The sequence below is a fragment of the Panthera pardus genome, unplaced genomic scaffold (assembly GCF_024362965.1).
Source record: "Panthera pardus isolate Hobbes unplaced genomic scaffold, ASM2436296v1 HiC_scaffold_4, whole genome shotgun sequence".
Classification (NCBI taxonomy): Eukaryota; Metazoa; Chordata; class Mammalia; order Carnivora; family Felidae; genus Panthera; species Panthera pardus.
Window position 1 is genome coordinate 8384929 of NW_026526969.1, and position 15779 is coordinate 8400707.

At 53.0% G+C, this 15779-nt stretch overlaps 1 protein-coding gene and 1 long non-coding RNA gene across 2 annotated transcripts; one reads left to right on the forward strand and one right to left on the reverse strand.

Annotated features, from left to right (window-relative positions):
* Positions 1 to 598: 598 nt before the first annotated feature.
* On the forward strand, positions 599 to 4441 carry MOGAT3 (monoacylglycerol O-acyltransferase 3). Its single transcript, XM_019421583.2, has 7 exons — positions 599 to 1065; positions 1269 to 1376; positions 1462 to 1532; positions 1820 to 2024; positions 2408 to 2582; positions 3907 to 4109; positions 4197 to 4441. Exons 1-7 carry the CDS (start codon positions 993 to 995, stop codon positions 4349 to 4351), a joined length of 990 nt encoding a protein of 329 aa, XP_019277128.2. The 5' UTR covers positions 599 to 992; the 3' UTR covers positions 4352 to 4441.
* Positions 4442 to 8824: 4383 nt separating this feature from the next.
* On the reverse strand, positions 8825 to 15772 carry LOC109250530 (uncharacterized). Its single transcript, XR_002073057.2, has 4 exons — positions 15375 to 15772; positions 11372 to 11500; positions 11139 to 11252; positions 8825 to 8955 (listed from the first exon to the last, which is right to left on the reverse strand). It is a non-coding gene; the product is annotated as an uncharacterized LOC109250530 (long non-coding RNA).
* Between the last annotated feature and the right edge of the window lie 7 nt (positions 15773 to 15779).

Consider the following 15779-nt stretch of genomic DNA (forward strand, 5'->3'; position numbering starts at 1 on the left):
GGCCTCGGCCCACTCCTCCCCCCGCCCGCGCACCGGCTCCCCCCGGAGCTCGGGCCCCGCGCGCTCCCAGCTCAGGGAGGTGAAGGTCCCCGGCTGCGGGCCGCACCTCTGCCGCGCCGGCTCCACCCCCCCCCCCTCCCCCACAGGCTGGCCTTAGGCGACTGCTCGGGGCCTGAACTCCGTCCCTCACCGTCGGGCGGGTGGGCGGGAAGGGGACGGGATGAGGGTGCCAGCGACCGCCCCTCTCACCTCCCGTTCTGCCCGCAGTGCCCCCCCCCCACCGCCCCACCCCCCAATCCTGCCGTCCGTTGCTCGCGGGCCAGCGGGGCGCAGGTGGACGCGCTGCCCGCGCTCTAGGTGGAGAGGCTCACGCAGCTGTCCCAGGAGCACAAGGCGCGCTGCGGCTTCCCCGCCCACCCGCACCTCGCCTTCCCCAGGGCACGCAGGTCCCCGCGGCGACTTGGGGGGGGGGAGGGAAATTAAACGTGGGAACAGAGATGCAACGTGTGCGTGTTCGTGCGTGTTCCTGCGCGGCCGTGCCTCCGGATGACCTTGACACCCCCGGAGACCTGCTCTCCGGGACGCGCGCTTGGAGAGCGCACGGCCTCGGCGGGGCTTCTGGCCACGGCGGGCCGGCGGCGGGGGCCCAGTCGGCGGGCTCCCCAGCTTCTCCTGAGACTCCTTTCCACGACCGACGCCCCACCTCCCTCGCACACTTCCTGTCGCCTCCCACCCCCGCCCCGAGGACCTCCTTGCAAGTTCAAAGATCATGCTGGAGACTAGCACTTCGGATCCAAGATCTCCCCATCCACTCCACAAACGCGCACAACACACTCGCGGTTCCGAGGGGGCCCCGAGGGCTTGGCCTTCTCGGGAGAAAGCCATCCCGTCGGTGCCCAAACCTTCCCGGTTTGTGCTCGGGCCCCTGGAGCCCCGCTGGCAGAGGGGAGCTACTGGCAGAGGAGTCTCCGACGCCCCCGCTGCGCCTCGCCATGAAAACCGTGCGGAAGCAGTGGCTGGAAGCAATAAGCGTCTACCAACTCGTGCTGTCTTTCCTCTTCATGGGTGAGAGGCCTGCTGGCCTGGGGTCCCTAAGGAGAGCAGGGAGTGGGGGCAGAAAAGCTAGAGCCCCCCTTGCAAAGGGAGCAGGAGAGAGCCAGAGGTGGCTGGCTGCACCAGGGCAATCTGAGCGGGGAGGAGAGCCGGCGCTGGGTGCGCTGACCCAGCTTCAAAAGCGAAGTGACTTTTCTTTCTCATCTTTCACCCAGGTCCTTTCTTCTCCCTTCTCCTCCTCTTCCTCCTCTTCACTCCACTCTGGTCTTTCTCTGTTCTCTACTTGGTGTGGTTCTTCCTGGACTGGGACACTCCCAACCGAGGTGAGCATGGCCGGACTTGTACTGGGGGAGGAAGAAAGGTGGCTGAGCGCCCCAGGCCTTCTTCCACCCACCTCTCTGCCCCAAGGTGGAAGGCGCTTTGCGTTCATGAAAACCTGGAGTATGTGGAAACAGCTAAGGGATTATTTTCCGGTCAAGGTGAGACGTCACCATCCACAGAGACTCTCTGCCTCCTCCCTCTCCCCCCACCCTCACCCCCCACACCCGCTCACCCCTGCCTATGCACCCCTGGGCTTTCTAAACTCAGACAATGGGGCACGCGGAAGGGGGGCCGAGTGGTGTTCCACAGTAGCCCCCGCCCCTGCTGTTGGCCCAGGGAGGACCTTGAACTCTGAAGTCTGTTTGGGGTGGAGGGAGACTCTTTTCATCTGCTGTCTCGCGGTCCACGCCTCTAACTCCTCCTCCTCCTGCCCGACGCCCCCAAGCTGGTGAAAACAGCAGAGCTGCCCCCGGACCGGAACTATGTGATCGGTGGTCACCCACACGGGATCATGAGCTTGGGAGTTTTCACTAATTTCACCACGGAGATGAACGACTTCTCCAAGCACTTCCCCGGGATTCGACTCACGTTGGCGGGACTGAGCTTCATCTTCTACTTCCCGTTCTACCGAGACTATACCGCGTCCTACGGTGAGGCGCCCCTTCCCCACCCGGGGCAGACTGCCTCCCACCCGGCCAGTTGGGCGGGTGGGAGGCAGTCTGGCGAGGGTGGAGGAGGGGCGCCTCACCGTAGGACGCGGTATGGCCTCTGACCGATTGGGAAGTGGAAGATGAAGCCTGGCCTGGCACCCAGCGGTAAGGTTGGCCGGGCTCACGGTAGGTGGCAAGGAGTAGCATTGGGGCAAGCGTCCTGCCTCCTTGCGGGGAGAGGCACTATAGGTCACACTGACACGGGCACGGGACAGCAGACTTGGAAGGAACGGGGTGTGGGGCTCACGCGCCAAAAGGGTGAGCGAGGGGCCAGGCAGCCCGGGAGCCGGTGGTGATTGCTACCCACCTCGGCATGCGTGCAGGAATTTGTTCTGTGAATCGGAGGAGCCTGGACTTTATTCTCTCTCAGCCCCAGCCAGGGCAGGCTGTGGTCATCGTAATTGGGGGCGCCCAGGAGGCCCTGTATGCAATCCCAGGGACGCACCACCTCGTTCTGCGGAATCGCAAAGGCTTCGTGCGCCTGGCACTGAGACACGGGTGAGTGGGGCGCAAGTGCCCAGCCCGGGGGTGCTGGTGAATTTTGCATTGCATCTGGGGGCCCACGCCCTCTGTCCCTACATATCCAGGTCCCTGTAGCTGGGCCTCTGTGTCCCCAGAGCCCACACTGTGCCCTGCGCCTATCGGCCTCTCATGTCAGCACTTTTTTTTTTAATGTTTATTTATTTTTGACACACACACACACACACACACACACACACACACACGGAGACAGTGTGAGTGAGGAAGGGGCAGAGAGAGACAGAGACACGGAATCCGAAGCAGGCTCCAGGCTCTGAGCTGTCTGCGTAGAGCCCGACCCGGGGTTTGAAGTCACAAGCCTCCAGATTGTGACCTGAGCCGAAGTCGGACGCTCAACAGACTGAGCACCCCCCCCTCCGCCCTGGCCGGCACCCCCTCTCATGTCAACACTTGAGGGTTTTCTCTGTGTCAACACCATGCCAACTTTTGGCCAGTCTTCCCTCTCTGAAAGAGGCAGGATCATAGCGCAAGTAGCAGGACCTTGTGCTCAGAAGCCCCGGGTTCAAATCCCTTTCTGACGCTACCTCAAAGGCAAGACCTTGGACATGTTTCTTTACTTGCGGAATAGGACTAATCCCTAATTTTACAACGATATTGTGGTTGCAAAGATTAGATGAGAAAATGTGTACAGTCGACTCTTGAACAACACGGGTTTGAGCTGCATGGGTCCCCTCTGCGTGGATATTTTTAAAACATTTTTTTAAGTTTATTTATTTATTTTGAGAGAGTGAGAGCAGGGGAGGTGCAGCAATGGAGGGGGACAGAAGATCAGAAGCAGGCTCCGTGCTGACAGCTGAGAACCCAGCGCGGGGCTTGAACTCACAAACAGCGAGATCATGTCCTGAGCCAAAGTTGGACGCTCAACCGGCTGAGCCCCCCAGGCGCCCCTTAATAGCACTTTCTTTCCTCTAGCTCACTTTATGGTAAAAATCCACTAGAAACAACAGCTACAAGTATGTGCTAATCTACTGTTCGTGTCACTGGTCATGCCGTGAGGACTTGAGTTTTGGGGGAGCTGTATGAGGAGTTTTGTCTGTACCAGGGTGGGGGTCAGGGCCCCCTAAGCGCCATGTGGTGCGAGGCTCAGCTGGGGAGGAAGGCCCGGTACGCAATCATTTCTCAAGAATTGTGAGTCCTTTCTTCCAGATCTTTCTTGGTCATTTGCTCGAAAAGGCCTCGGGAAGGGGAGCCAGGCGTGGGAGGGATGTGCAGCCCCGTCTGGGGGGCTCCCCGAGAGCCGCTGGCCCCAACACGCCTCCTCTCTCTTGCTGTCCCTGCTCAGCGCCTCCCTGGTGCCCGTGTACTCCTTTGGAGAGAATGATGTCTTCCATCTGAAGGCTTTTGCGCCCGGCTCCTGGCAATACCTGTGCCAGGTTGCCTTCAAGAAGCTCACGGGCTACTCACCTTGCATCTTCTGGGGTCGCGGACTCTTCTCGGCCAACTCCTGGGGCCTGCTGCCCTTTGCCAGGCCCATCACCACCGTGGGTGAGTGCCCGTCTCGGGGGGAGGAGAGCGGCCGTCAGCTGTACGGGCAAGCCCGCACCATCACCCCTGTCTGCCCTCTCCCTGCAGTGGGCCGCCCCATCCCGGTGCCCCAGATCCTCTGCCCCACCGAGGAGGAGGTCAACCACTACCACATGCTGTACATGCAGGCTCTGGAGACACTGTTTGAAGAGCACAAGGAAAGCTGTGGCGTCCCTGCCTCAACTCACCTCACCTTTATCTAGCCTCTTCCCCGCCCCCCAACCCCCAGCCCACCGGGACCTCCACCTATGGCCAGCTGTACCACTCCAATAAAAGCTCTTTCTCTCCCACCACTGCTTTGTAGAATCGGCTGCCTGCAGGGCTCATGCTGTGCCTCCGTGGGTAACCCGCCCCCACTCTCACGTGCCACGGAGCTGCTTTAGTATCTTTTTTTTTTTTTTTTTAACATTTATCCATTTTTGAGAGACAGAGAAAACATGTGAGCGGGGGAGGGGCAGAGAGAGAGAGGGAGACACAGAATCCGAAGTAGGCTTCAAGCTTCGAGCTGTCAGCACAGAGCCCAACACGGGGCTCGAACCCACGAACCACGAGATCATGACCTGAGGCAAAGTCGGACGCTTAACAGGCTGAGCCCCCCAGACGCCCCTGGAGCTGCTGCCTTAGATTGGGTGTCAGAATCCTGAATTCTTCTCCCAGCAAGACTTAATCCTGCTGCAGGATCGTGCATAGGTTTCTTTCCTTTGCTGAGCCCTTTTGTCTCTGTGAATGAAGGCATCTGCTTGCAGAGAGCCGCAGGGTCTCAGGATTGAGTTGAGGAGGGTGGCTCTTGGGCCGGGGGGGGGGGGGGGGTGCTAGGCATTGCAGCGTGGGCTGCAGAAGACAAGATGCCTGGTGCAAGAGCGTGAGCAAATGCTGAGCTTGGTCAAGGGCATCTGGCCTCATGGGGAGGGAAATGATCTCCAGTTGTACGAAAGGTACGCTGCTCACTTCCACGCCCTCTCTCTGTCCTTTGGGTCTCCTCGTAGCTGGGAGCTGAGGGGAAACGAGGACCTACCTGACCGGCATTGAGCCCTACTGCAAGCCCAGCATTAGGTCAACAGGAACCCAGTTACCCAACAAGCACAGAACTCCGGTGAAGATCAAAGAATTAATATTGAAGGGCTGGGGCGCCTGGGGGGCTCCATCGGCTGAGTGTCCAACTCTTGAGATCAGGTTCATGATCTCACAGTTTCATGAGTTTGAGCCCCAAGCCCCTGCTTGGGATTTTCCCTCACTCTCTATTAGCCCGTCCCCTGCTTGTGCTGTCTCTGTCTCTGTCTCTCTCGAAATAAATAAACTTAAAAAAAAAAATTAAGGGCTTAGAACAGAGATTGGCAAAATATTGTCATCCCCATGATGGGCATGGCATCGGTCCAACCAGAGGGTAAGACCGAACAGTCTAGGGGGACCTCGTGTGGTCATAGGGTCCTCTGACTATGTCAGTCCCATTTACGGACTGGCTGTGCGTCTGTGTCCAGGATGTAAGAATACCTTGTTGAAATGTAATTGGGATGTAACCGTACCTATCTCCCACTGTCCTATATTGTCCTATACAATATATTCAGTGGAAGAAGTTTTTCTTGTTCCTGCGTGAAAATCTGGGCACTCCTGTGACTTATCTGGGTCATTCTCAGGTAATAATTTCTTCATCCACCTTAAGTTGTACTGTAGAGGGGCACCTGGGTGGCTCAGTCAGTTGAACGTCTGACATCCGAAGCGGGACTTGAGCTCACCTGATGTAGGGCTCAAACTCACAAACCATGAGATCATGACCTAGCCGAAGTCAGATGCTTGACAACCAGTCGCCCAGGCGCCCCAGGTTTGAACACCCTTAGCCCAGATGCGACTATAGTACAGGCTGACCTCAATGCAACCACTGTCTTTCCTTCTTTCCTGGAGGGAACCTCCAGCCAGCTACAGTCTGGCCATTAGACTTCTCTGTGGGCACATCCAACAAACACGGGGGCGTACCGAGCTCTTTGAGTCTTGCAACCTATGTCACCAATCTTGTGGAAGTAAGCCTTGCCCTCGAGCTCTGAAAGCCCGCCTCCCCCCGCCCACTTCTCTCCTTTGTGTCCAATCCTTGTCATGGGTCAGGGACTCAAGGGTCACTTCTCAACTATTTGCTTGGGCAATGCATTCTTGCTCGTTGCATGTGATCTGCTCTGGCCCCTTTTGGAATGCAGGACCTTTGTACCTCATCCCAAACTTTAAGGGTAGCATCACATGTGTTTTTCTCTGGGTTCTCCCCCCGAGGGACAAAAGCACCAACTTCTAGTGAGAACTGGCCACCAAGAGCTGGGAGTATGGGGGTTAGATCACCACGGGCCTTCCTCCAAGAAGCCCCCTGCCATTCTCCCCTGTGAGCAGTAGGTGCCTACCTCTAGGGAGGGGAGGTTGGGCTGGGTGACAGGTGAGGAAGGGGACCTTTGAGAACTCAGGGAGAGAGGGAGGAGGGGACTTCATTCCCCATCATTTGTTGCCCTTGTCTGAAATCCAAGACCAATAAAGTCAGGGGGTGGGAGGGATTGGTTCGAGGCTGGAGAGAAACAGGAGAAGCCTAGACACGCAGTTACGACTGGGTTGGCCCTGGAGGCACCTCCACCAGCATCCTTCCTCTCCTGGAAGCCAGCCCAGACTGGGTGGAGGCCATAGGCTTCAGGAGGCCTTGGCACACCTCCTACCCTCTCCTGAGCCTCCCCAAGTAACCTCTGCAGCCATGCTCTGATCCTAGCCTCGCTGACGGCTAAGTGTCCTCTGGTCCCCATTTTTATTCTGTCATCCTGCTTTCCAACCATTGTTTTTCACACATCTGTCTTGGCTTCACCTCCTTCCTCTCTCCCCACCTTCCAGAACCGCAAAATTCCTGGCCTCTTGTGTCTTCCTGCTAAGTGGTTTTTAGCGTCTCCTTCTCCTCCATGACCCCCTCCCTCCATGGACTCCCTCTGGGACCACTCCTGAGCGATCAGGGGTCTTGTCTTTTGTCTCCCATCCAACACCCTCTCTTGCTGTCAAGACGCTCCTCCTAAAATGCCGTTTTCATCATCTAATTCTCCCTTTTGGATCCTCACTGTCTTTGGATCTTTGTTGTTAAAAGGTGTAAAAATCCTCAGCAGAGCATTCGAGGTCCCCCTCAGATAGAGCCCAGTCCAGCTTCCCAACCGGGCCTGACTCGCCTCTCCTTCCTGCCTGGAGACTAGATGGAACCCCTACCGTCAAGTCACAGCTCAACACCCCCCCACCCCCCCCACCCCGGTGTTCAGCACTTACCACGTGCGGATAGTGGCAGGCTCTGATCCTGTCATCTACACCACAGTGTCCACACTGAGCTCTAAATGAGGTACACATGCAAAGGGCTTAGCGTGGCACCTGGCAGGGTGTTCAACAAACATCAGCTGGTGTCACTATTATCTTGACACAAGATCTTTTCCGGACCACAGCCACCTCACAAGAATTACATTGCGTGAAATTGCATTGCATTGCATCACGTGATCACCATCACATTAGGTGGACCATGGTTCTGCTACCCCAACATCGGGCTTGCTCATGATCTTTTATCTCATGTTCCTAAATGCCAACGTTGAGGGCAGGAAGTATGTCTTGCTCGTTTTTGCGTTTCGACCACGTTATGGCGATCGCCACGCCTAGTGCATGACGAGTGCCGAACAGATGAAGGGACCCGGCCCAGGAGACCTGCTGTGGAGGGAACCAGCCGCCCGGTTTGCAGGTTGTGCCCAGCACCGGGAAGCCCAGCAGAGGGCCGGGAGGGCTTGGGGGTCCCTTCACAGAGCCAGAGAGGGGGGCAGCGTACCCATCATGGGAAGGAAGGGAACTATACTGGTTTTCTAGGGAGCTGTAACAAAGTGCCACTCATCTGGTGATTTAAAACAACAAGTTTATCGTCTCACTGTTCAGAGGCCAAAATCAAGGTGTCAGCAGGCTCTGCTCCCTCTGAAACCAGTAGAGGAGAAACCCTCCTTCCCGTCTTCCAGCCCCTGGTGGTGTCATCAACCTTGGCTGCTGCGACATCTCCCAGTCTCTGGTGGCTCAGGCGGTTGAGCATCCGACTCTCAATCTCAACTCGCGTCTTGATCTCAGGGTCGTGAGTTCAAGGCCTGCACTGGGCTCTGCCCTGGGCGTGGAGCATACTTAAAAAAAAAAAAAAAAATCACACAAAAGTCCTCTCTGCTTGTGCCTGGGACTGCACCCATCCAGAGGTGGTCTCTTGTAGAAATTATGTTCGGTGCAAGTGGTAAGCATTTGCCATGAGATCTTTCCTTGGGGACGTGTGCCAGGCAGGTGCACAGAAAGAACATGGATCACTAGCCTGTCCTGAGGGTCTGTTCTGTTTTCAACCGTTACTGAACTTCCCTGTGCCATTCCTCCTCCCGTGTAGCTGGATAATAAGCCCCAACACTGTAATTTCTCCTCCTGATCTGGAAGAGTCTAACTTATAAATACATGAACCCAAGAAACTTCACGAGTTCGGCTCTCTGCCTGCTCTCAGGGCTTTTTCCTTCCCTGCTATCCTCCATGTGGCCACCAGAGGGCTGTCTCTACTCGCAAGGCAAATGTGTCACTCCTGCTTAAAACCCTTCCCCTCTCCTTCCCTCTCCTCCCTTCTCCCTCCCTCCCCTGCCTGCTGCCTCCCCTCGCCCTCCACCACACGCCCCCTGCTGGCCAGCCCCTACCTAACGGATGGATGCGTGCAACCCAGAACTGCTTGTTCTTGTGAAGCCGGCTGTTGCTTGCCTCGGGCTTTGCTCTCGCTTTCCCCTCCTGCCGGCGGGACCTTGTCCTTCATCCTCTGGGGGGGAATGTTTACTGCTCAGTTCAGGTCCCACTTCCAGGACACCTCCCTTAACCTACCAGCCTGCCAGGCAGGCTCAGCCCATCCCACCTCTGCATCCCGGTAACTCTCTCTGTAAGGATCGCTCATGACCCTTCTGTGTCACTGTAAAGCACCAGTTTATCCGAACAGTTGGATACCTTGCAACATCAGGAAGGGACAGTAACTGTGTCACATTAAACGTGTTTAAAAGTCCATGAGTTCATAGTGGTTCTAAAAATAAGACTTGATCACCACTGAAAATTGCTAAGGCATCAACTTGTTATTTTGAAAATTAACAAATAAAAGGAAACATTTTAAGCATTCATCCTGGCTGTCCTTCACAAACTATGCCTCAGGGTAATCAGAGCACAGAAGAACAAGTTTTCTTTTATAGGCGTTTTCCAACTAGTTAAAACAAACACAGAAACACCTAGAATGACAGAATAAGAGTATCAACATTTTGCAGGCCCTAATAAGGGATTGGATTGAAGTCTTGAGCGACAGCATCTGGTAAGATTCCAACAAGATAAACTACATTTGAGCCTTTGATGGAAGAATACAGTCCTTCCTAAAAAAGTGCATGTATGATTTAAGCTTTTCTTAGTAACTACTTTAAAAAGAGAAAGAGGAGTGCCTGGCTGACTCAGTTGGTAGAGCGTGTGATTCTTTTTTTTTTTTAAGTTTATTTATTTTTGAGAGAGAGAGAGAGAGAGAGAGAGAGAGAGAGAGAATGAGCGGGGAAGGGGCAGAGAAAGAGAGGGAGACACAGAATCCGAAGCAGCCTCCAGCCTCCAGCCTCCAAACTGTCAGCACAGAGCCTGACAAGGGGCTCGGACCCACCAACCAAGAGATCATGACCTAAGCCGAAGTTGGTTGCTTAACCCACTGAGCCACCCAGGTGCCCCACACCTGTGATTCTTGATCTCAGGATCATGAGTTCAAGCCCCATGTTGGGTGTGGAGCCTACTTAAATACATTAAAATAAAATAATACAATAAAATGATAAAGAGAAAATTGGTGGAATTAATTGTAATAATATTTTTTATTTAGCCCAATATGTCCAACATATTCTTTCAATGTGTAATAAAAAAACAGTAATGAGATATTTTACATACTTTCCTTTGGGGCTAAGTCCTTGAAATCTGGTTTGTATTGTACACTTAGAACATATTTCCATTTAGGGGCATCTTGGTGGCTAAGTCGGTTGAGCGTCTGACTTGATTTCGACTCAGGTCGAAATCCTGGGGTCGTGAGATCAAACTCCATGTCAGGCTCCACACTAAGTGTGGAGCCTGCTTGAGATTCTCTCTCCTTCCCCCCTTCTGCCCCTTCTCTGCTCTCTCTCACTCTCTGTCTCTCTCTAAAATAAAAGTAAAAATTTTAGAAAAAGAACATATTTAAGTTTAGATGCTAAACATCCACTGGAAATGTTTGATCCATATTTAAAGTTTGTAAAATTCACAAGTGAAAAAGTTACTCTGAACATACTTAAAAGTTTTCCAGGGTTGCCTGGTGGCTCAGTCAGAAGAGTGAGCTACTCTTGATCTTGGGGTTGTAAGTTCAAGCCCCACGTTGGGTGCAGACATGACTTAAAAATACATTTTTTTCAAGTTTTCCAATAACTAGATCAGTTATCTATTTTAAATTTTAATTCAAATGAAATGAAATAAAAAGCTCTGTTCCTCAGTTGTGCCTGCCACATTTCAGATGCCCAATAGCCACGAGTGACTAATGGCTACCCTACTGGACAGGGCATGTTGATTTAATTCCCAGCCTACAGGAAAAGCAGAGGAGAGAAAAATATGATAAACAACACCATGGAGGTGTAATCAGCATAATCCAGATGGTGAGGACATTTATAGGGAACAACCAATCTTGTTTCTTCAACAAATAGTTGCAAAGAGGGAGAGGTGGAAGGGAAATATGTAGATTAAAATAAGTCTAAAATATGTATCAACTTGATCAGTTCCCCGTTCCTGCAGAGGAAATAACCCCTAAACCTACCAGCTTAAAAGAACAAACATTTATTGTAGCATAGTTTCGGGCTTAGCTGGGAGATTCTGGTCTAGAATTCTCAGGCTGCATTAAAGCTGCTGACCAGGACTGCAGTATCTCAAGGCTCAACTGGGGGTGAAGGATCTGCTTCCAAGTTCACTCACATGGTTGGTGACAGGACTCAGTTCCCAGGGGTTCGATTGAGGCCTCAGGTCTTTGTTGAATGGGCTTCTCCACAGGGCTGTCTGAGTCTCTCAAGACAAGGAAGCTGGCTTCCCCTAGAGTGAGTGAGGAAAGGGAGAGAGAGGGAGGGAGGGAGGAAGTGTGTTAGGTGTGTGTTTAGTCGGCTCAGGCATCATCATAACAAGACAGCACACACAGGGTGTAAGCAACAGACGTTCATTTCTCATGGTTCTGAGGCTAGAAGTCCGTGATGATCCAGGTGCTGGCAGATTCGTCTTCTGGCGAGAGCTTTCTTCCTGAACTGTAGACAGCCAACTTCTCTCTGCCTCCTCCGCCTTTCTTTCTGCAAATGCATAATGGGTAGAGAGAACTCTCTGGTGTCTCTTCCTCTTATAATTCTGTGGGATTTGGGCCCCACCCTTATGACCTCATTTAGCCTTAATTACCTCCTTACAGGCTCTGTCTCCAGATACAGTCACACTAGGGGTTTGGGCTTCAACATACGAATTGGGGGGAAGGCACAATTCCATCCATATCACTGTGATAATGCCATTAAAATGATTTCTTGCAATACCAGTGAAACAATACGATGTCTGAAATTGGTTTCAAAATATTGGGATGCTTGCCATGTAGAGCGATATCAGCTATGAGTTGATAATTGTTGAAGCTAATGATAGGCTAGTGGGGCTTCATTATACTGTCCTATTTTTTTTCTAATGTTTATTTATTTATTTTGAAGGAGAGTGTGCATGTGAGTAGAGAAGAGGCAAAGAGAGAGGGAGAGAGAAAACCCCAAGCAGGCTCCACACTCAGTGAGGAGCCTAATATGGCACTCCATCCCTCGACCATGAGATCGTGACCTGAGCCGAAATCAGGAGTTGGACGCTTAACGTATTGAGCCACCCAGGTGCCCCTGTTCTGTTTTTGTTTGTATTAAGTATTGTCCAGAATAAAAGTGGATGGCTAACTCGACTGAACTCTTTGAGAGCAGAAGTGGGTCAACCAGGCCCATAGAAGATGACATTAATGTTTGCCGAATGAATGAATGAATGAATGACAGATGTTACTGGTGTTGCATGATGTGGACTGGAGAGAGGAACCTGGTGATGAGTGGGGAGAGACGAGGTGGAACTTCAGGGACTTCTAAGCAGAGCCAGCACGCTGACCCTTTAGAAATGTAGCATGAGGCTGGGTTGTGCATTGGCTTGGGGTTAAGAAACCGGGAATCTGGTCTTACCTCTACCCAGTGGGTGACCTTTGATAAGTGATCAAAGGTGGTCTTGCCTTACCCCACTCTAGAAATAGGTTGAAGTCATTCATTCATTCATTCATTCATTTGTAACATACTTATTAAGGACTTACTATGTGCCCAAGACCTGAACAAATTGCCAAAGGCATAAAGTTAACTGTAACATCAGCCTTGTTCTAAAAAGAGTTCACCATCAAGCTCAATGGTCTCCCAGCTTTCTATCACCTGGTTCACGAAGTTCCTAACATCTGACAGCCCCAAAGGAAGAATAAATAAGACGGGCTTCTGGTTATGTGTGGATTCCAGTGTATAAGCTACAGTGCCCCACATGTGAGAACTGCTGTTCCCGTTAGCTAGATAGTAACACCTACCTTTAATTGAATTTCTATGCAATGTCAGGCACTTTTCACTCGTTATCTTATTCAACCTTTACTGGAAGTTAGGTGCTATGCCCTCTTTACAGATGAGGAAACCGTGAGTCACCAGGGGTATGTGGCATCTGTGATACTTTGCCTTCTGAGATGATCTGGATGATTCTTTTCAGTGTTATAATCCTAAGTAAGACTTTTATGGATTCTCTGGCTCTGTGACTTGGGGCCAATTACCTAACCCTCTGATCTTTGGTCTCCTTCCTTATCTGCAGATGAGCTGGTCACGAAAGTTGTACGACAAAAAGCATACGAGGTGCCCAGTTCAGTTCCTGTTAAGCATATTTTGTTTCTCTGCTATCAGCCAATTGATGTCATCCCACAGATAGCTGGAGACGACCTGGGAAGTCAAGACCTGACTTGTGGATTAGGGAACTGCCCAGATAGAGGGGTCACTGGATCAGGGAGAGGGCAGGGGTCTCAGCCTCGATCTCACAGCTTGGAGAGTCAGAGGGTGAAGAGGGGTCAGAGAGGAGAACAGTCAAAACCCACAAACTCTGGAGGAGGAAGTCCTGGACACAAGAATCCTGGGGTGCGGAGGTGTTCAGAAGGTAGGGAGGAAGACCCAAGGTGGTCTGTTGGGGACGAGGGGTGGGAGAGAAAGGCAAGGATGGGGAGGCCCCTGAGGCAGAGGATGGGCCCAAAAAAAATGACAGAGAGCGACAGCACTGCCCGGCTGACAGTAGGGCCCACCTGCCCTGAGAGAAGGCAAACAAAACATCAGGCTCTCCCAAATAAAAGGCCCAAATAAGCAAGCCCAGCGTGAAGACCAAAGCCAATAGGGACCCCAAGGTATAGGTGTTTACAAAATTCAGAGCAACTAAGGGAAATCTCCAGCATTAACAGCACTGACATTTGCTTGCTTTACAGCTTGCAAAGCACCTCCGAGAGGTGAGTGGGCAGTGGGGTCTGAGTTTGCAGTCAGAAAACCCCCCAGCGTCCCTAGCTCACATCATGCGACCTCTCGGAACCCCCACTATACAGCCTCACCCATCCTACAGTGCTGTGAGAATTAAATCAAAGTGCTCTGTAAACATTCTGGGTGGTGCTGTGGCTCACCATCAGGAGGGGGTACAGGGTGGCCCTGGAACCCAGACCTCTACCAGCAGAGCACTCTTCCATCCCTATCGGTCTTAACTTCGGCCTCTTTTAAAGCACAGTGGCACAGGGTGATGTCCCACTTGCCAACATCCTCAGAGCACTTAAGGATTGACAGCCTCCTGTTCTCCCTCGCTGGGAGGGGCAGCCAGGAGATTAGTCATCTTCCAACCACTACCACCCGCTAGCCCCTCTGGGGAGCTGAGACTTCTGAAGTCTGAGCTTGGTGATTTGGGACCCTGACGGTGTTTGATCGGCCCAATGGGCGCTGACTTCTTCCTTCAGAGTGGTTTGGACTTGAAGGGTTTGCGGGGCGGGGCGAGGGGGACTTTCTATTCTGATTGGTTGACAGAACTGGAAGTGGAGGACGTTGGACCAATCCCAGAGTTTCTGGTAGCAGAAGGCGGGGCTTCTGGTGAAAAGGGGGGGGGGATTAGAGCCTGGTTGCATCTACCGCCTGCCACTAGTGATTTTTTTCCTCCAATTCCTCTAACTTTTTGACGTGCTATCCCACAATTGAGCAAGTTCCACCTGAACTGCGGCTTTGAGATGTGCAGTGTGTTAGCAGTTTTAAAAATCAGAAATAGAAAAAAAAAAAAATAGAAATGGGGAGAAGTCCTATTAAGAAAAGAAGGAGGAGGAGGAGGAGGAGGGTGGGGGGAGGTTGAGTAACTTGTCAAGTTACTTATTGTGTGGCCATGTGTGTGGGAGCCGAGGGACACGACATGAACCTTCATCTGATCACAGCCCATTGGTAAGTGAAAAAAGAGTGGAATGAGGGGCGCCTGGGTGGCTCAGTCGGCTGAGCGCCCGGCTTCAGCTCAGGTCATGATCTCACGGTTTGTGAGTTCGAGCCCCGCGACGGGCTCTGTGCTGACAGCTCAGAGCGTGGAGCCTGTTTCGGATTCTGGGTCTCTCTCTCTGCTCCTCCCCTGCTCATGCTCTGTCTCTGTCTCTCAAAATAAATAAATAAACATTTAAAAAATTAAAAAAAAAAAGTGGAATGAGAGAGGTGAGAAATTAACTCTGGGGGCAGGAGGAGCACGAGAGCTGGGCAGACCCTGGAGGGAGGGCGAGGGAGAGGGGCTCTCACCCCTAACAGACCTTAATAATCCCTGCAGCATTTTACAGTCACTGAAGGGCTTTCCCCATCCATCACTTGCCTGGTTCCTTACAGGGTAGAACTGCAGGTGTTTTTTACCTCATTTTGGGGGGGGGGGGGGGAGGGTGGGAAGGAGCCCCTCGGGAGTTAAGTGCCCGGGCCACCAGCTCATTGGGGACAGTGCTCCTGGACACATTTGCCTGTTCTTCCCACCCTTCCCCCACACACCGGGTTTAGCACGAGGTGCAGAGCCTGTGCGGAGATCCCCAGGACGTGTGCGCGCGCGCGCAGAGGTCTGTGTTCGTGTGCTGGGGGTGAGGGAGTGGGTTCGTGGGTGTACCTGGAGTTTTTCTTTCTGCGTGCTGCCCTGTGGGGGCCTGGTTGCCTGACGGCCAGCCGCTGAGCGTGAGCTGAGGCCTCTGATGCACCTGCGGGACGAGGCTACCCTGCGCCCCCCGGGGAGGGGTGGACACTCTGACCGGTCTTGGCCTCGCTCTGCTCCCTTCCGCCCCTCTGCTTCTGTCTCCTGGCGTCCCCTCACATCCCCATCTTCACGACTTTCTAATTTCTTTGATCAGTTTCTCTGACCTGGTCCCCAGGGCTCTGCGTGCCCCTTCCAGTCGCTCTGACTTATCTGGCGGCGGGAGGTCGGAGGGAGGACTGCGAGATTGGGGGAGGGGGGTGCTTCAGGACAGAGCACAGAGGTGCTATGGACGTGGGGGCAATAACTAAGCCGGCAGTACCC